This window comes from Haemaphysalis longicornis, unplaced genomic scaffold (genome assembly GCF_048455015.1).
Source record: "Haemaphysalis longicornis isolate Haplotype H1 unplaced genomic scaffold, Haemaphysalis longicornis Haplotype H1 scaffold_2, whole genome shotgun sequence".
NCBI classification, from domain to species: domain Eukaryota; kingdom Metazoa; phylum Arthropoda; class Arachnida; order Ixodida; family Ixodidae; genus Haemaphysalis; species Haemaphysalis longicornis.
The window spans coordinates 45,039,319-45,059,812 of NW_027526295.1; the positions used below are offsets into that span (position 1 = coordinate 45,039,319).

The 20,494-nt window shown below is 47.9% G+C and overlaps 1 protein-coding gene across 1 annotated transcript in view; it reads right to left on the reverse strand.

The window, feature by feature from the left end:
- Nucleotides 1-420: 420 nt before the first annotated feature.
- The window catches only part of LOC144167086 (uncharacterized), a 31,305-nt gene continuing 11,231 nt past the window's right edge, over nucleotides 421-20,494 (reverse strand). The window contains exons 2-4 of the mRNA XM_077696475.1: nucleotides 9,416-9,634; nucleotides 7,223-7,438; nucleotides 421-1,445 (exon numbers count right to left, since the gene is read on the reverse strand). Of these exons, the coding sequence (XP_077552601.1) occupies nucleotides 1,050-1,445; nucleotides 7,223-7,438; nucleotides 9,416-9,634 (831 nt within the window). The 3' untranslated portion in view covers nucleotides 421-1,049. The remainder of the gene's footprint in view (nucleotides 1,446-7,222; nucleotides 7,439-9,415; nucleotides 9,635-20,494) is intronic.

Below are 20,494 nucleotides of genomic sequence, written 5' to 3' on the forward strand. Positions count from 1 at the left end.
GACCCGCCGGCGTCCTGCCGAGTACACTGGACCGACTGATTCTGTCGGAGGGTCGGCGAGGCGTGCTGTGGCGCAGTTATGCCAAGCCATCTTGTTTTGACGTCATACGAAGCACCACAGGAAATCTGCAAGGTGAATGCACACAGGATGACAGCATTTTCGAAATAATTTTGTAGTGAATAATGTTGTGTAAACGCAGCGAGAGTGGTGGAAACGAAGGCCCGAGACCTAGGACAACTATTTGCGCTTGCAGCCCCGGAATGTTGACAAATCACTTGACAATTGGCCATGCATAATAAATGGTATATAAAATCATAATCGCGCTGTACTTATTTCTGTTCAATCTAAATGTATTACACAGTAAGTTGCGAACTTGCGTCTTCCTAGAAAGCAGAGTTCAGGAAAGGAGCTTTTGTCGGCGTCGTTCGAGCCAATTCTCTCCCTTGGCTCAGTGACTGAGGCGTTGTGCACCTGATCTCAAAGACCCGGCTTAAATCCCGGCCGTGGTGGCTGGTTTTATGAGGGACGGCAAAAGTGAAAACGCCCATGTGTCCAGACTTCGGGGGACGTTAAAGGTCTCCCGGTGGAAGAAATTAATCCGGATCGCTCCGCTAAGGCACGCCTCACAACCTAGGCGCAGCCACGCCGCGTTGGAAACCCCAATCAATCGAAGCATTGCCGTAGGCTGGCGTTCGTTGAACACCTCGCCAATGTGGTCTGCCCGTTTAGAAATGCATTCCTTTATTAAAGCAGCTTAGAAAGCTGATAATTCTTGAGCGGCACATCTGAATGTGTTCGCACATGGTATTCAGAGCTGTTTGTGCGTTGCCTCATAGGCTGCTGTCAAATGCGTCCAGTTTCATATTTTGTAAGAAATAGGGGGCGCCAGTAGTGCACCTAATAATTGCGGAGCTATAGACTGGAACACAATTCGTGTCGTGGCTTGGCTTCAGCTCTTGAGTACGTCCCTGACGAAGTAGTGCTGAGTATTTCCCTGAGTAGAGTACATCCCTGACGAAGTAGGTACTGACGAAGTAGTGCTGGCCTCTTCATTGCAGTCCCACTTCGATGGCCAGGACGTCCTTGCACAGCAGGCCTTCGCGGAGCATTCGCTGTTCCGACACAAGGACTGCGAAGGTGACCATCCCGAGGGCGGGTCTTGAGAACCAGTAGCGAGGCACTGTCAGCTCGGAGGACGAGAAGCTCTTCACCAGGTGCCTCTCGTTGCCGCAACGGTCGAGCAAACGCAGGAAAAAGTTGAACTTCTTGCCGCACTTGGTCGCGTGAAGAAGCTCGAGGCCGAACTGCACCGCGTCGCCCTCTTCCTGGCCAGCCGGGACACCCAGGCAGGCCACCAGGCGAAGCACGCAGAGAACACTGCCTTCGCGCTCGATGCCAAATGGCCCGCTGTATAGGCGAGGCTGGCCGTTTCGGCGGCTCTCCTCCTGCACCGGGATGCAAGACAGATAGATTAAGGAAACGTGCTATGCGCTATCCTTGTTGTAAGTGAGGAATGAATAAAAACGAAGTGATAAATGGTTGCCTTGGTGCATAGCACGTACTGGCAGGTATTGCGGGCCACGTAAGAACTGAGGAGCGTAGCGGCACTACTCGGTCGGAAGCAGCGAAAGCATCGAGACTGCAGCAGACGTTGTGACCAGTGTTCTCACATCCTCAGAACAAAAGTCGCCAGAAAATGGCCAAAAGTAGCCCCGGAAAGATGCCACCTAGAGCTCAACGTTCAAAAAGAGCCAGAAAGGTCGCCATTGTGAGCAAAAAGATGGTACCAATTTCTTGTCGATTCGGTGGCCTGCATAGAAAAAAAGGCAGAAAGTTGGAGGAGTAGCGGAGCTTGGAATGAATATTATTCATTTGCTACGGATCGGAGAAATAACAGTAGTTTTTTGTGTTCACCTAAAAAATATTTTACTTAAAGTAAATTATTCAAACAGTATGAATGATCATACAGCCTGAGTTCGCTGCACAGTTTTTCACCCGTTTTATTGCCTCCTTACTTTCCCGTACCTATTATAAATTGTCAAACATGCTCACCCCCCCCCCTCCCCACATGAAACTCAAGCGCTCTTGAAATGCCAATACATCACACCTCAAACTGACAGCGTTACTTGAAGTCTTCGACGCGATTCCTAAAGCAGGCGATCGATATCTAAAAAAAGGAACGTGTTTGGCATTGCGCTGGTAAGTAGCAATGTAGTACGTTGGAGCGTTCAGCGTCACTCTAACGCCTGGGGCCTTATTCTCCACTTTGCCATATCGTTCCCATTTTCTTGTTGGGAATGGCTTCTAGTTTCACCTTGACTACTGAAAAGCATTGGACGACCAAACAAAGCCCCCTTATCCGTATGCAAGGTGTGAGAACAGTGCGGAATTATATAATAGCAATCAGCGCTCAAGCGAGCCAGAAACAAGCCAAGTCGCCGCTCTAATATTTCAGTCGGTACGATCCTCTAAAAGTCGCCAGTTTGTGTGCGCCAAACTTACCAACCCTAGTACTGACAGTGGAAAGAAAAAGAAGCACGAAACGTAGGACACACAGCAAATACGAAAATCAACGCCAACCGCCAGGGGTGTGAGCGTCGAAGATAAAAGCTGGCTGTTTGGGTACCATGCTAGCAACAAGCGAAGCACGATACGCCTCCTTATTTCCCCCACGGAAGGAGTTCATGCCAACTACCCAAATGCTCGGGCTGAAGTGATTGAGATTTCCACACTGCCGGCTAGAGACACGCTGCAGATATGTGCGCAATGAGGAAGATTGTGCACTAGAAATTTCCTCCTGCCTCCACGAGGGCCATGGCGCGGACACGTGCATGGTTCTGAATCTGGATATATTAGGGGCAAGTACGGTTCCTAGCGAATGATCCTGCTTCACCTCTGCTGAGAAAACACACAATGTCACGTGTCTAAGCAACCCGCAAGTCAGCAGACGGCAATCATGCAGAGCAACACGCCGACGTCTGTAAAGATGAAGCCCTAAGATGCCCTGGTATGGATAATTCTGAAGAATTTTGGCAAGCTAGCTTAGGAGTTATTGTAGACACTTAAGTACAGTTTGCCTCTGCAATTTTACCTATTGCAGAGTGACCTCAGGTGTCATCCATACAGGTGGAAATAGCGTTACTAATATTTGCGTTCTGAAAGACGTGTGTCGTTCCGCGCACCACTACTAGAGCGGCGCATGTGCTCTGACCAAAGCGGCCCGGACCGGGTCGCATTCCCCGATGATCATTGTCAGTGCAAACAAACTCCAAACCTACCCCCAATCGCCTTCCCATCTTTTGAGCAGTGGATGGCTCGTCTGGTCGACCCGGACCTTGGACACCAGCAAAAACTGTTTAAGAGGGCCTAAACGGCAAGTCGCAGCCTGGGTATACCGGAATAAGGATGTCCTCCGAGGGACGAGTGCCCTGTCATCAGCACTTTCGCTCAATAAAAGTTTATTCTCCTCTCCTCAGAGGGAGCCACCTAGCATGCTCCGTCTACTCTGTTGAAGCCCGGAAGTGTCAGATACTGTATTTTTATGATTCTAACGCGCAGGTGGGCTTACGTAGGAAACTTTGGATAAAATAACTTCACGCTTTTTGTACCACGCAGATTTTAATTTGATTTTTGTAGGGGTTCGTGTCAATGGCACTGCTGCTGGCCGCTTTGAAGCCGATGTCTGCTTTGAACCTGGTTGTAACACGCACTCAATATTGAAGGCTCACTTTAGCAAAAAAAAGTGCGTGGTACGGTCGAGCAAACGCGGTACCTGTGGTACATTTAAGCATTAGAGAATAAAATGTTGAACAAATGAATCCACCCAGAATATCAAGTAATCGGGAGAAATAAAACGTGGAACTGCACATCTTTTGATTACGTTATTTAAACGCGGAAGCATTATAGCTTGCTTTTTAACGCAACATCATCTTCGTGCCCTAGTGTTCGCTTTTCTTGCATCGTTTTTGCTGCTTACTACACCGCAGGCCAGGCCAGTCGCAATTCTATACTAAGGCGCTACCAAGTTTTGTTACGGAATCTTCCCGGAACCGGCACTACAAACACTCCTTGTAACAGTAATGCAATTTTATAAGTACGTAAAAGCAATCCATAGCGCTCCTGCGTTCAAATTATGTCAGCATTTTGTTAAGTACGCTAGTGAAATTATCTTTCTACTGGTTTCGGTTGCACGGCTCGTATCAGTATACGATACAGTGTGTTCCGTAGGCATCCATCAGATTTTACGACTGCGTTATCGATGATAATTTCTTTAGATATAAACTGCTGCGCTACAGCACATTTGGTGAGACGGTACAATAATCAATCATAAATTAATTATACACCTTGGTACTGATACAAAGTAGAACAATTCCCCAGTTACCGACAGCCATAGATACTCGGCGTATGGGCCTGAATCGTTTACCTGTAAAAGAAATTTCTTTATATTTCGTTTCAGTTGCTGAGTTCTTCCTTACTGACAAAACAGAATTCCATTTTTGGCTAATTACGCTACTGTAAGAATTTTATAAAGTTCGTCTTTAGAATAAACAGATTTCAGATTTCGTATTATGGGGTTGATTGAATCCTTGGCGATAAGGCGCGCTGTAGGGGAAGGCTCCGGGTGAATTTTTAACATGAAAGTATTTTATGCCGGCTACAGCAAGATCTCACTGACGTCATATCTGTCCCGGAAGTGACGTTGCAACGATAAGGGAAATTGACGTGGCGGCGCCCGGATTCGAGCCCCCGACTCTCTCGCCACAAGGGGAGGTTCGTGGCGCTATGACCACAGCGCTATGAGCAGAGACGTAGCAGCTCTACGAACGCGCCTTATGTCTTTTACTGCGAGTCATACGATTGGTGCTGCCGCCTAGGAGAGGCGAAGTGAAGTAGCGCATCATGATGCTAAAGAGCGCCGACTGTTGGCGCCTCGATGCTAGCGCCTTCGTATACGTGGCACGCGCGTGAATTGAGGCACCCTCCGCTGTCGCTTTGTTCGCATGTTATGTGCTTCAAGCTGCTGTTTCTGTGCATGCCATTTTTTAAGTGCGAAGCGACCCCAAACCATCCACCGCCGGCGGCGGCGGCGGCGGCGGCGGCGTCCACAGTGCTCCTCTATATTTAAAAAATTCCGCCATCTCCCCGAAGTGAATGATGATGAGAGGTGCGAAGCAAAATTCCCCCGCATTTCCCCGAGGGGGAGAATGTGAAAGTGCGAATGCACGGTTGTCGGCCCGCTTGCGGCGCTTGCGCTCGGCCCCCGCAGCCCACCGCCTCGCCGCCTTCTCTTCCATCTCTTCCATCGGGTTTGTAGTATCACGTGTACACCACGCAGTTATCAAGCCGCTATAACGCCGCTGAGTCGCCAACGCATGCCGCTGACGACGTAGTTTGAATGCGTTAAAGATATAAGGCGCGTTACTGACACCGATATCAGCGTCGCGTCCGTGGCTTATTCGGTAGAGCGTCGGGCTGCGGCCCGCAAAGTCCTCGGATGGAAACCTGGCGCCGGATGCTGTTTCTTCTTTAAATATAGAGGAGCACTGCGGACGCCGCCGCCGCCGCCGACGCCGGCGGTGGATGGTTTGGGGTCGCTTATAAAGTGCGCACTTTATAAGCGACCCCAAACCATCCACCGCCGGCGTGGGGTCGCTTATAAAGTGCGCACTTTATAAGCGACCCCAAACCATCCACCGCCGGCGTCGGCGGCGGCGGCGGCGTCCGCAGTGCTCCTCTATATTTAAAGAAGACACAGCATCCGGCGCCAGGTTTCGATCCGAGGACTTTGCGGCCGCAGCGCGACGCTCTACCGACCAAGCCACGGACGCGACGGTGATATCAGTGTTAGTGACGCGCCTTATATCTTTAACGCATTCAAACTACGTCGTCAGCGGCGTGCGTTGGCGACTCAGCGGCGTTACAGCGGCTTGATAACTGCGTAGTGTACACGTGATACTACAAACCCGATGGAAGAGAAGGCGGCGAGGCGGTGGGCTGCGGGGGCCGAGCGCAAGTGCCGCAAGCGGGCCGACAACCGTGCATTCGCACTTTCACATTCTCCCCCTCGGGGAAATGCGGGGGAATTTTTGGTTTTGTTGTCCCGGAAAATACCGGTTATTCTTAAATGCATAGCATTTTAGTAACTCACAATGTCACGCGGCGTCGGCGCGCCTTGTCGTAGTCGGCAGGCGCGCCTTGTCGTAGTCCGCAGCCAGGCCACTAAACTATAATAGAAATAACAGTTTCCGGCGCCCGGTTTCGAACCCATGACGCCGCGGGCGGAACGCAAGGTGCCCGGCGCACTACCGACTGAGCCACGAAACCGACACAGATTTCGATGCACCGAACGCGCCTTATATCCTCACTCATTTCTGGTTTGTTTCGAAAGCGCCACAAGTTGTCCCGCGCCTCCGAAAGGTGGCGACACGGGTCCCGCGATCGAGAGATACGACTTGCCGGCGCACCCCCTCGGAAATGCTGTGCATTTAATCGTGCCCCTCGCGAGGGGGATGTCTTTTTTGTTTCTTGCGTGTTGGCGTACTCCGTCTGGCGGATTTAGGCTCCAGAACCCTTCGCGCAACAAGGAGATTTCTTTACAATTCAACTGCTCCTGTGAAGGCACCTTTCACTTTTATGCTTTACCGATTCCTATGAAAGGGGAATCAACCACAATTTTTTTATTTGAAGAATTTTGTTCCTCAATGATGGCGTCAGCGTTTGAGCAAGAATCACTGCAGAAAAGCCAACTATACACAGTGGATTTCACAAAATGACGATGATGATGATAGCCAAGGAACATCAAGCCCCTCAATAAAAAAACCTTTCTCGTGGTCGGAATCGAACCTGTGTCCCCCGCGATATGAAGCCGGCGTCTATCCGATACCGGCATTGCGACACTCTTGAATCAGTTTGTGTTTTAAAGTGTGACTCTAACTTAGCTTGCACGGTAGAAAGCGTGGGGTTTTAAATAGCGTAATACCGGCAATTTTATTTTTGATGGGGGGATCTCTAACGTGCACTCAAATCTCATCAAACGGCCGTTTTCGCTCATCTTGCCCACCTGAAATGCAGCTAACGCGGTCGGGATCCAACAAGTGTTGTTGGGCGCAGCTAAGCCACCGCTGCGGGCATTGAAAAAATGCATGTCCTACACGTAGGGGAAATCTAGGAAAAATTTACGTGCTACACGCATGCCGTCATGCGCTTGTGTTGTGCAGCGTACCTTAAGCCTCTGGTACCCCGTGAGGGCCCATCGGTAGGGCGCGTCTCTGGAGCTGCGGATGAGCGGGAGTTTCTGGAAGTAGATCTGGTTCAGTGGCGTCCACGGCTCCGCCTCGTCCAGCAGCCTCTGCCGAGACTCGGCGGAACGCTGAGCTTCGTGCAGGGGCGCCAGGCGGTCGCCGACTGCGGCGTCCAGTCGTGCGTCAAGAGACGTCTCCTGCGGTAGAATTGCGGCAATGAAAACACGGTTTCATAAACTTTGGAATGAGGCAAGTAAGTCTGGCGAGGCGCCCGAAACTGCGGTTTATGATTGACCGTTTCATCTGCAGACGTTTAAACTTATCAGGGGGGAAAGGTTTTATTGTACTCTTAATGTTTTGGTAATGATTGATCCTTTTCGCACTGAAGAATTTAATACAAGCGCAGACAGGAGGAAGGCAACGGCTGTTCCCCTCTTTGATTTGTTCTTTTTGCTGTGTGCAATTGCATTCATAGTAAAATATTTACACATTAAATGCTAGCCAAACCTGAATGTGTATTTTCTGGAACCGGGTGTTCTAGAGCTGCGAAATCTAAGAAACGTAGCTTTTGGCAATGGCCCCGAATGGTAGCTTTCTCATTTTTTGTCTCCACAAATTCCTTAATAATGATGCGACGTAAGCTTGTTATGTTTTCTGAGTTTAGAGTAAGACGGGGTCTATTTCAAAGAGCGTTTACAATCGAGCACATCAAGTCATATTGAAACGTTGGTTCTTGAAAAAATAAAATAAATCTAGAACTCATTACTCCTAACATAGCTGAAAGAATGTTTAGCAGAGTTAATGCAATGCTGCGAGTATATTCTTCACGCTTTGAATAAACGTTTTTTACAGTCCCTTATCCAACTGCACCCTACTTAGCGTTTTACCATACCCGATGCTATGCAGGCGGGAGCTTTTTATGGCAATAAATCCCGGCACGCAGGAAGGTTGATGCACCAGTAATGATATTCGGTTAGAAACACCACGAGGTGGGTAGGTTCGAATTTTCGGCACTAAGAACGCGGATTTCCCATAATGGTTGGCATTTAAGACCCAGACATATACAGGAACTGAGGTTGCGTATACAGTTGAAGCGTGATCTTGAGCAGCCTATTGCATTCTCCATTGACAAGATGTTCACTTCTTTTGATGACTATGGGGTGAACACGACACCACAAGATCCAATCTGCTACGTTGAAATCATCGCACAATATTTTTGTGGTGTCCACTTGGAAAGTTACAGCCTTCCATAAATGAGTGGGATATATGGAGATTTCAAAACGGAAAGAGCTTGACAGAAGAGCCCTTCTTTCCTCGCCATTATACACGGACAATTCATTCGCACGATGCACAACGGCGCTATCAGCTGCCAATTATTGGTTTGTCAGAGGTGTCATTACTACCAGAACATGAATAGGCAATGTCGTTTCCAAGAGCTACTTTTAGCAGCCAAGGATGCAGCCGGTGGAGTCACGTTTGCCACCATTACGACACCCTGGCGCAAAAAGTGGACATTTTTAAATTATCTCCTGTGTTATATTCAAGTAAAACCCCATTTCGTGGCTGGCATGAAGCTAATTTAGCAACCAAAGAGCAGTATTATCAAATTAAACACAAAATTTGCTTTCATGGCATCAGCCAAAATTTTTGTGAACACATACTTTGAGTATGCTAGCTTAACACCAGAGACACTCCGTAATGGTACACCCCATCCCTGCCGCCTCGATGTCCCTTCTGCGCTTTCCTCACACCCGCCAATCTCCAGAAACTAATTTGCACTGTCCGAAATTTACGCGTTTCAGAACCTTCAACCCTACTCCAAATGCCTCCTCCTCGTACATCGACCCTGGTACACTGGAACCCCCCACACAGACTTCAAATGCTCACTACTCTCTAGAAAGCGGTCTAGCGCGAGCAGTTTACAGCCGGGAGCCTTGTTGTCCTCACCCCACGTGGCCTCTTCCGCCTTCGTAAGGAGCCAACCAGCTTCAACTTCAACGCTTTATTTTCAAAATGTCCCAAGCTACGAAGATCCCACCGTCTACTCCCGCTTCCCCCACCTGACCTAGCGTTGTCCTGATGTAATAAATGCTCTCTCTCTCTCTCTCTCTCTCTCTATCTTTCATGGCCCCTTTCCAGGCATTCGTGTACCTGCTCGCAAAGCGTGCACCCACCTGTTGCTCAGTGAGCGCCTGCAACGCATCGTGGATGCGGGCCTCCAGGCTCTCGCGTTGCTGGCGCAACGAGTTGGCAAGTTCACTGGACAACTGCTCGAACTGTGCCCGCAAGCGTGACTGCTCCAGAAACAGCTGCTGCCTCGATTCAGCCGCCTTGCGGTACTCGGCGTCGGCACGCTCCAGACGAGTCCGCACATCTTCCTGCTCCTGCTCCAACTGCAAGTAGCGAAAGCATACTGATTAAGGCAATGGAAATATTGTCGCGTGGTTAACCCACGCCAGAGCACAGACAATGGTTATGCGGCGTTGCCTCATCGGCTGCACCAATCACCCAGAATGGGCGTGCGGCCCAAGCCGCTCTCATCCTCGGTAACGTCCCGTCCGGAAGAAGACGATGACAGAACCCGTTTTTCTCACGCACTCGTGGAAGACATGATCACGCACTCGTGGAGGACATGATCTGCGAGGGCGCAGTATATAAAAATGAAACCCCTGTTCAGTTCCACTTTATAGCTGTAGCATCGTGGCAATATGATAGGTTCCGATTCTTTAACAAGGACACCGTTACACTTGGGGTTGAAGATGATCAAGGCCATCACGCCTTCAGACCACCTCACCTCCTTCCCCACCCTGACCCGAGCACAAAAAATCTTCTTGAACAAGTTCCTCACCAACACCTGTACGGCACCAGAAACCATTCGACAATGGTATTACCCTGAGCACGGCCCCCGATGTCCCTACTGCCACCACTCCATCGCATCCGATCTCCATCACCTCATCTGCACTGCCCCAAGTTTTCTCTCTTTCGCCCATTCACTCCCCCTCACCACGACACCTCAACTTACATCGGCCCAACATCCCTCTGACACGACACACTCTTCGAAATCACCATTTATGCCACAAAAGTGGCCAAGTGCGGGAACTTTAGCTGCAGTCTGCACGACTTCTGAAGACATCCTTCGAAGACAGCGTCATAAGGACTGTGGTCCGCCCTGCTCATCCCTTCCTCCCCCCACATTGCCTTTGGCCTTCCTTTTTAATAAAGTTTACAATAACAACAACTTCGCTAATATGTACCCGACATAAGCCTCCAATCACCGAGAGTGGCTTCTTGCGGTAGTGTTGTTCCCGAAGCCACTATAATAACAGAGGAGCTGTTGTTTCTGGCCCTAAGTTCGCCGTTGCAGAAAACAATACCAAGAAAATTGCGATCATCGCGAGGACCACCGAGCATCCCAGCACGCGCAGTGGCTTTTGCAAAAAAATGGCAAAAACCTCGATTAGCGAGAAAATGGCGAGCGCTCGTGAGCGCATGCCGGGGGCGGCAGCCGAGTCCACGGTTCGCGCAGAGGATTTCAGAAAAGAAAAACCCTCAAGTGTTGTCGTCAAGCGCTACCGTGCATTTCAAAAGAACTCCAGCGCTAATGCTAAAGTTAACAGACACACTGCTTGGGCGAGCTCACAGCAGCGCCGCATTCTCTAGGAGCCATTATGAATAATTTTACACATGGCTAGGAGTGTGCCAATCTTTTCCGAGATGCCGCCACCGCTGCCTCGAGTCGATGACGAAGAGGTGGTGCAAGTCTACACTGCTGAGGATCACTTTGCATCCACCATTCGCCGCCAAAAAGACCACGATCTCTTCGATGGTAGGACGACGATTACTAGCACACAACAATGCAACTAAACTATGGCACCAAAGCTAAAATACGTATCCGGGAATGATCACCTATAACGGCTTCGCCAATCCAGTCTTGTGCGTGAGTTCAAGCTTCCCTGAAGGTTTTACAACGCAACTCAATATTAATTGCGCATGGAAATAATATCACCAGTACCTGCACAGCAGGACCCTAGGCTTTACAAAGGGGGGGGGGGGGCGAGATGTGGCGAGAGTGTTTTTTTGTAAACATCCCACACAGCGCCTAATCACCTGCGCTTAGAATCGTTTCATTGTTTTGTTTATGTTTTGGATGGAGCTCCTGGCCGAACATGGTTCTCTTATAAGGCCCTGAAAGTGGAGCATCGGCCTGTTTATACCACTTCTGGGCCGTGCCTGGCTTTCCTGATTGGAGGATAAAGGTTTAACCGGTTAGTTATTGACATAGCCTGTTCTTCCATTCAAACACTTCGAATACCGCGCGGAGGCAAGGACGGAAGAAATTACAAACTGGAGCGCTGCCGAACAACTGAGAAACGATTTATTACATGAGATTATTTACACGAACAAAACACAGGACGCAAGCCTGCGTCCCTTCAAGGAGAAGATATCATTCCATATATACAATGAAAGCTTACATCAGTCATAATATGAACCAAACAGAAAGTGTCAAGGCAGATTCAATGGGCTAGATATGCGATCTCGTTCTAAATGTTCTATGCATGGCGTGTTCACGTATTGTTAAGTGTGCCAGTGAAGTGTTAAATATGCGCGCCCAACTAGCCCAACTTCAAGCCTTAGTACCGTTCTTCCTCGTTAAAGAACGTCTTCCATGCGGTTGAACGATTGAACGTTTACGCACGAGAGTGCGGCCAAGGAAATTGCACTCGCGCCTCAAGCGTGAGTGTAATACTGTTCAACAATGGTCGAGTGTGCCCGTAATAAGTTGAATGATTCTTTCGTTTGTTATTGCTTGGGCTGGATTCCGCAGCCCAATTTCGCTCCAATAACGGGTACTGATTAACTATCCGTGCTAACTGCTGGAACAAAAACACAGACATGCAAAAACAACAACAACGAAGGCCGTTTTTCCCACAAGGTGGAACTTAAATATTTCAGCTTAATACAAGCCGTGGATGAAGTACGGCGAAAAAGAAATGAGAAACCTAGGAAATAAAACAAGCCGTTAGCACGTAGTTCTGAATTCGTCACTTGTAATGTGCATATCAACTGATAACGCCTAAAACAGCTATAATAATTCTTATATCATCTGAGCGGCCCCAATATTTTGAATAGACTCAAACAAGGCAGCTGAGCATCCCTCTGACACGACGGAGCTTACCACAGTAGAAAATAGCCTCTATAATGATATGATCATTGTTGAAGCTTGATATTATCGCTGACAAGCGGCTTCCAGCTTTATTGTATTCCCGATGCTCACGTGAAATGTGCTCATCGAGTTCAAGCAGTCCACAGTTGTTACAGGATGGGTTCGTGTTTGGCCATTAAATTACCGGCGTGAATCCGTGAACATGCCTTCAATATGCACCTGATGGTAGTCTCTGTGCCGGGTGTGCAATTCCTTCCCGCAGTCTTTATCTTAGGTGAAAATATACATGCTATGGGAAGGGATTCTGATTTGCAGCGACAGACCAGAGGCAGTTCAGCTCGTTAAAAAGCTACCTCCCTGGAGCTGCGCTTTTGTAATAGAAGTTTTTCCCAGATTTTTAAATTGTAATTCTCACGGAGCAGGCCAGGCCGCGTTCTTGTTGCCTCAAATTCTAGAATGTACCAGAAGCCGCTGAAATGCCACGCGATGTCCGGTTAAGTAGGCCAAAGGAGGCAGGAGTGTGAACAAGCGGGGTACAAGCTAAAGAACGCTGATACCGATAGCCGTCGGGCCGCTCGCCACGCGGCCCTCAAAATTTTCAAACCAGCCCAAGGTGCAGGCGGATGAGGAATATTGTTTGGATGGCCTTTTCAATGAATGAATGAATGAATGAATCAATCAATCAATCAATCAATCAATCAATCAATCAATCAATCAATCAATCAATCAATCAATCAATCAATCAATCAATCAATCTATCTATCTATCTATCTATCTATCTATCTATCTATCTATCTATCTATCTATCTATCTATCTATCTATCTATCTATCTATCTATCTATCTATCTATCTATCAATTAGTTAATTAATTAATCAATTTTTTTGTTATCAAGAACTATACACTGGAGTTTTATACAGAAACAGATCCCCATTGTAAGATACTGTACGGAGCCTGTGCACACACTTTTTAAAGAATATTGTAAAATTGTAAATATTTATCAGCGGACGCAGACCACCTTACCCATTCGAGGCAGCACGGTGACCCTTGTCGTGTTGATAAAATAAAAATTTATCAAAACAGTGGTAAAGCGTAGATGATTAGTCAGTCAATATTTCAGCCATTTAACAGTAGGACGTACTGATGTGGACACTAGTAATTGGACGGAAGAAAACCTTAGGCATACTCTTGGAAGAAAATCCAGGTATATCCATTTTGATGCAGCGATTGAGAGTCCAGGTTGGGTACTAAGCCAGCATACTTCCTGGGGTTAAGAGGCATAAAAAATTTAGTAGACCTCATTGATTAAATGGAAAGCTTCGTTCCGAAATTTCCACACTGAATCTCTTTGCGTAGTTCACTGCAGAGGAAAGCGTTACAAGGTCGTAAAACTGTGTATAGCATTCCCCATTGCATAGCATCAAGCACTACTCCAGAAAACTGTTTTACTGCTATTATAATTTTACATTTACATTTAATTTTTGTAAAGAAGGGCAATGACTATCTACCGGGCCTTGCTTCAAAGTTAGGTACCATGTATTGTTTTTGCCTTTATATTGATAATTTCTATAAATTACACGCGTTGTTTAGCAGTTCATTCACATATCAAAATGGCCATCGCCTAAATAGAGACGACGCAGTAGTCTTATGAACATAGGCTTGCATCTTGAATTGTAGCAGGTCACGTTTGCAGCTGGCTGTATTCTTTAAGACAATCGACCTGAAGCTCCTATTGATTGACTGGACAGGTGTAAGTCTTCGAGAGCCGTATCTTTAGGCAACTACTCTAAAAGTGCTTGCTTACCACTCCGTGGAATTATCATGCTATGCTGTGTATTAGGGCTGGTGCTAACAATAGCCTTGTGTCTTTGGGAGCTCTCCAGAGACTTCTGATAACGGTGTGCTCCCGCAAACTTCAAATTGAGCGATATCTCTTCCTAAGACACGTTCAGACGAAAACATACCACAGGGAAAAATTAGGGGTTCAGGATAACTGGGATGCCTACCGAGGTTTAGGAGCACGTGTGAAACTTACATTCGAATTGAGGAATCCATAGCATTATAATGTGACTCCGAATATTGTTGCCCTCCGGCATGTCCGTCCGTGGACAGTCATGTTACACACTAAGCAACAAAATACAAATGTTGTTGTTTCGCTGATAACTTCGCCGGTGGCCTCAAATGTGTAAACTGTAGTTGCAAGTGAAGAAATCAGAAAGTGAGAAGGCACCCAAAAAAAATCCGTCTTGTCAAGACGTGGCCAGCCCTTTCTATTTATTTTTTGAGAAAAGCCGTCAAGTGCCTTGCACGCATGTGCGGCTTCGGGAGGAGGAGGACAACAGTCCATATCCTACTTGCGGGATGTTGCCTATTGCGACTACATTCCTACTAGCAAATACGAGACACGATTACGGGGAAGGAAGGGGAGAAACACTGACGCAGCACAAAGAGCAACCAGCTGTAATAATTTTGAATTTTATAACTTTGGAGCAAAATTTTGCATTATGGAAGGTCTCCGGTGCCGGATGCATCCGCACACGTAAAAATCTACCCCTCCCTCGCGCAATGCCAAAAAGCGATAAACATTGGACCGTGACTGCCCGTCCACTTTATTTGAACAGACGGCGTCTGACGTACTCCGCTGCAGCAATCAGCTCCCATTTTCAGCACGCTCGCGCGCGTTCATATCACTCTTGTAATGACACGCGCCATAATTATGGGGCCATTCGCTCATGGATCTTCTTCCAGAACTTGGGTATGGCTATAGGCACGTTGCACCACCCAGAGGCCGCTGTGAGCGCAGCACTTTTGCTACTAAAGTTATCTGCAGCACACGCTAGGGAATCAATAAAGGTGCGGCGATTTCTCGCGCAGTTATCGTCCTCGGCCTGAAGCATACCGTGGCAACAATATAAGGGGCTGACACTGAGACATGGTGTAAAGAGAGACGGCCTTGATGAATGCATCTGGTCGTCCTTGCCATTTGTATTATTTGCAATCTGAGTGGTCGGCTACAATAGCAGCGACTTACGTATTTTGGTCTGCGGCACTGTTCGTTCTTCTCGGCCTTGTTATCATGACGTTACCTCAGATGCCGTCTTTGTGTGGGCGCCCGTGCGTGTTTCATGATAATCCCGGTGGTTGGTGACTGGGACAGAGCGTCGACACTTACGCAATTCGAAGGCTACGAACCAAGCCCGCGATATGCGTGAAATCTTTCACAACAGAAATGACCCCCTGAACCACGAGGATATAGAAAACGGAGCTGCTGCTTGCAAGGCAGGTATCAGCGCAGCGTGCCTATATGGCTATGCGCGCCATGACAAATTCAACGCGCCACTCTCCGGTTACGGCAATGCACGCTCGGCTAGATAACGTTGGCACTTCCCTTTTGCCCGCAAAACTTAGTAATGTGTTTGCTATCACCATGAGTGGCATTGGTAATTTCAGAACATTTCTGAAGATTTTTGTATTTCCTTCGCGACGCGGTAAAATATCGTTCATTGAGGGACAAGCCTGAGAGAAGTGTGACGGGTGGTCACCCTAGTTTTTCGCACTACTATTCCATGAGCATTAGATGGGAAACGCCGGCAAAATTTTGTGGTGCTCTTTTCATTTTCGCATCGTTCAGTCAGCAAAGTGAGTGATAGAAGTGAAAATACTGGCAGGTGGAGGGGGCGCGCGTAGAGGGCTGCCTACGAGAGCACAACCTTCGCAACCCTGGAGATGTTGCCATGGACACGACAAGTTGAAGCGCAGCGCTCCAGCTGCCCCTGCCCGACGGATGTTTGGACTCCCGCCACCGCTGCATGCGTTGTAGAATCAACTCTGCAGCTAGTTCAGGAGGTCACCTCACAAGAAATAGAAATACGGCGATGAAATTCCGGTACCGGTGGGCAACACAAAGCGACCAGATCCCAATGGCGGGGCTAGAAAAAAAAATCCCTAGCCATCTGAACTAACGTCAAACCTGGGGTGGGGCGAAGCATGCAGTGTAGAAGTGTATTTTTGGCGCCTTGCCGTTTCCGCCAACGGAGCTGAAATCGTTGGGGTGTACAGCTATACGGCTTTGCTGCAAAAGTATTGCGTCTTTGAAGCACGAAGCTTTCTAGAGCGAGGCGTAGGCAAGTGTCCCGGTGTTTTTATTACGCGTTACGAAGCACTCCAGTGCGAGGTGAAAACGAGTGTCCCGGTGTTTTTTAGTGCGCTTTACGTTCTAGCGCGAGGTGTAAACGAGTGTCTCAGTGCTTTAATACAGTGACTACATGAGACGGCGATTACGACGGCGCGACAGGAGACGTCAACAACCCCAGCCCTTAATGGGCTTAGCCCCTAACGTACCAGGCAGAAACTTTGTGTCTCACTGAGCAGTTTCAAAGTAAACCAGAGTGTGGTCAAAAATCCTGTTGAAAAGAAGGTGCCAGAGATAACATTAGGAGATCGCAAAACAGCAGCGTGGGTTAGAAAACGTAGTTGGATGGCATATGTGCCGTTTCATACAACGCAAAAGGAGTGGGCCAGAGCAAATTATGTAATGCTGTTAGTTGCAACAGTTTGGCCATCTGTTTAACAAAATGATGTACCAAGGAATTGTAAAGGGGTAAGGGGAAGATCATGAATTTCATGGAGAGAGAGATAGAGAGACAGAGAGAGAGAGAGAGAGACCAGAGCGAGAGAGATAAAGAGAGAGAGATAAAGTGAGAGAGACCAGATAAGAACGTTCAGGGGCAAAGTACGGATTTAAAAAACAGAAAGCCTGTGACTAGAAATTTTGGGTGGAGGCATTAGTCTTTTAGTGGGCACAAATACGAAGAAGATGTAGGTGGGGTAGTGATCAATGATCAATAAAAGGGCATTTCTGTCTCGCCGGTCGCATGCATGCAACTGCACGCATCTCACTACCCACATATTTATCAGACATTTTAAGCCAACGAACTACATAAACGTTACCCGTGCAAGTACAGAATATTTTATTTTTGAAAGGAAACCACGACCTTAGAGTACCTGGTGTTCTTTCGCCACGTTGCCCCTGGGCAATACTACACAGCCATCATCCTCATCATTCTGCGTAGGATAGGCGGTACGAGACTCGCATTGCTTTTACCTCAAAGCTGGGCATCAAAACCATAGCCGACTATTGCGTGTCCCGCAGTTATTCATCGTCTGGGGTCCCATATTAACACCCTGCGGTGCTTGCATAGCAGTGCAGCTTCATAACACGGAGCAAGAACATAAATACCACAAAAAGATAGTTTGGCTTCTCTACCCAAAAAATAACGCGGTAATGTGTGATATGCTTTGTCACTCAATAGATGGCACGACTGTTACTGATATCATATCGATTGCTTGTCGTAAACGGCTGCATTTTGCGAATGGTGGCACCAATATTTTGAAATTTCCGAAGGATAAGGTTTCGGGCAAGGACTGTTGCCCACTATCGCTGTAGAAACACATTTTCATAAAAACCCAGGGCGGATGTGCGCTTTGCCTTTACTCCACCTCTCGTGCTTTTTTTGGAGAAAGCAATTTCGTGGAAACGACGGCCTGCCCGACCACTGTATTGTCAAGTGATTGCTGCAGAGAGTATCGCAGCTGTGCATTCTTGAAAATGAACGCGCGCATGCAAATTCCAGCACACCGATAAGCGCGGACAATCCACACAATTTTCATAGCATCTGACCTTCGTGCGTCATTTTTAGATTTTTTATACCGATAAAAATGTGGCAGCGCAGCATGGCCTCCTCGTGCGGAAAATGCAGATTTCATGAACGCGGTACGCAGTAGCGAATGCCTAGGAAATGTCGCCTCAAAGCAGCACCTGTGTATGAGGCCTACGCTCTGTGATGTGATGAACGCTCTGATGGCAAACACCACCGCTTGGTTCCTCTAGTAGCCTGCCGCATGCATGAGAATGGCCACCGAATAGCTGCAGAGCAGAGATATCTGCCACGAAAATTGATTGCGCAGGGGAAGGCGGAAGACTGCTTAAACCTGCGAGCCTGTCAGGTGCCGCCGTCACAATCCGTTTGCGATAAACGTGAGAATGGCTGCGTTTTAAGGTGTTTTCGTACTACTGTCCATATTAAGAACATGGTCCCTTAAACTGAAGTTCGCGTTCTGGTCGCACTGACCACAACTGGTCAGTGCGGCTCTGAGATAAACTAAGATGTAATTACGCAGCCCCTTCAAACTCCATCAGTTATAATCATTTCATGCCTATTAAGTTTTTTTTTTAGTGCGGCATCTTACAGCACGAAAAACGAGGAGTCTTGTTTTGATACTTTTAATAGGTTGGTGACAGAATCTTTGAAGGCCTTAGCGTTCACGTAATGGGTGTGACTGACCAGAATCAGGAATAGGGTTGTGTATTGCAAAAAAAAGCGTATTCGCGGATTAAAAATAAAAATAAGTGGTATTTGTAGCAGTATCTGCCGTGTGGTATTCGGATGTATGCGCCAATATGGCTCGTGTGCTAAATGGGAACAGATGTGGATGTGGAGGTGAGCAGTGGCTTCTTAAAATAATTACGCCTTAATATGCTGCGCAATGTCAATAAAAAAAATGCCGCCATCTCAGCGAATTGAATGATGATGAGGGGGGCGAAGCTATAATTCTTTTCGGTAAATCCCTGAAACACTGGCCCGCATATCATATAAAGAACCGACACGTCAAGCTTTCCCCCGCTCTGTTGACGAGACCGTCGACGACGTCGATGTTTGTGGTGATTATGTAGGGCTTGTTTGGGACAATGAGAATCTCCATGAGTAAGTTGGCGAATTCGGTGTGTGACATCTTAGCCACCTTGGCCATCGCCTTCTGCAGAGCATCTTTTGCCGCGTACCCCCGGTACGTGTCTCCAGCTCGCAGGCGACGAACGACAAGCTCTTCTTCTTCCTCCCGTCCTTGTTGGGTAGCAACGAACGCGTTGAACGTTTTGACCTCTTCGGCCAATCATTGGTTGGCCAATCTCACGGGGATCCTGCCACAATCATCATCATTCCGCCATGTATGGCAGCAACGACGGACGGGACAAGGCCCTAGCAAGAATCTTGAGCTCGAAGGCGACGAACGACAACCTCTTCTTCTTCCTCTCCTCCTTGTTGGGTAGCAACGAACGCCTTCAACGTTTTGACCTCTTCAGCCAATCTTTGGTTGTCGAATCCCTAGGAGGATCCTGCCACAATCATCATTAATTTGCCGTGTACAGCAGCAACGAGGGAAGGGACAGGGCCCGAGCAAGAGGAGCTTCGCCCCTAAAATAACGCCGAGGTAACCTCGAGCAGGGGCACCGCTATTTGAGGCTGATGCGCACTTTGAAGTATTAAGCCATGAGTCGTAATTACAAAGGGTAAATAAGCTCGACTAAACAAAATTTGGTGGCTTAAGCAACAAGAAGATAAGGAATACATTCCCCCCTCAGCGTCAAACATTACAATATGGACGAGACATTTGGCCCGCGTACACGCGGTAGCGTATCCCGGTTAGCAGTTATGCGAGTGAATGAACTGGAATGGTTTTAATGGAGAAAAAACACTTCAGCTGATAAGAAAGCTAGAGGCCCTGTCAGAACTCCGTTATTTCCTCCTTTCACGCGGTGTTAGGGACCAAGTGCTGCCAAAACTCCATTTACACTTGCCATATACAACCTAAATTGCTCCATCACACCAAACATAAACGAGCGTCCGATCGACTTTGACTTCAGACCGTTTCGTATACCTCACGGTTTATCGAGGCAAACAGAGTGTGCTATACACCGCCTGCGCCTCAAAGTAGCCTATACAAAACCTTTCTTATCAAAATCGGTCTGATGGCATCACCTCTGTGTACGCTTTGCGGTGTACGAGAAGACACTCAACAACTGTTCTGCGTTTGTCGACGTTTTAACTCGGCGCAAACGACAGCGCGAAGTCAGCATGGAGGGCTTTTTCGGCCCCCAGAACAGCGAAGATGGGGCGGTGCGGGGTTTTAAAGCTCTTGCACGTTTTCTCAGAGACTCTGGACTCAACTCCAGCCTGTGACTGCCTCTTAATTTTTTGCTTGTTTTTGTTTTTTACTTGTGTTCGTGTGTCTGTCTGGTATTATTCATGTAA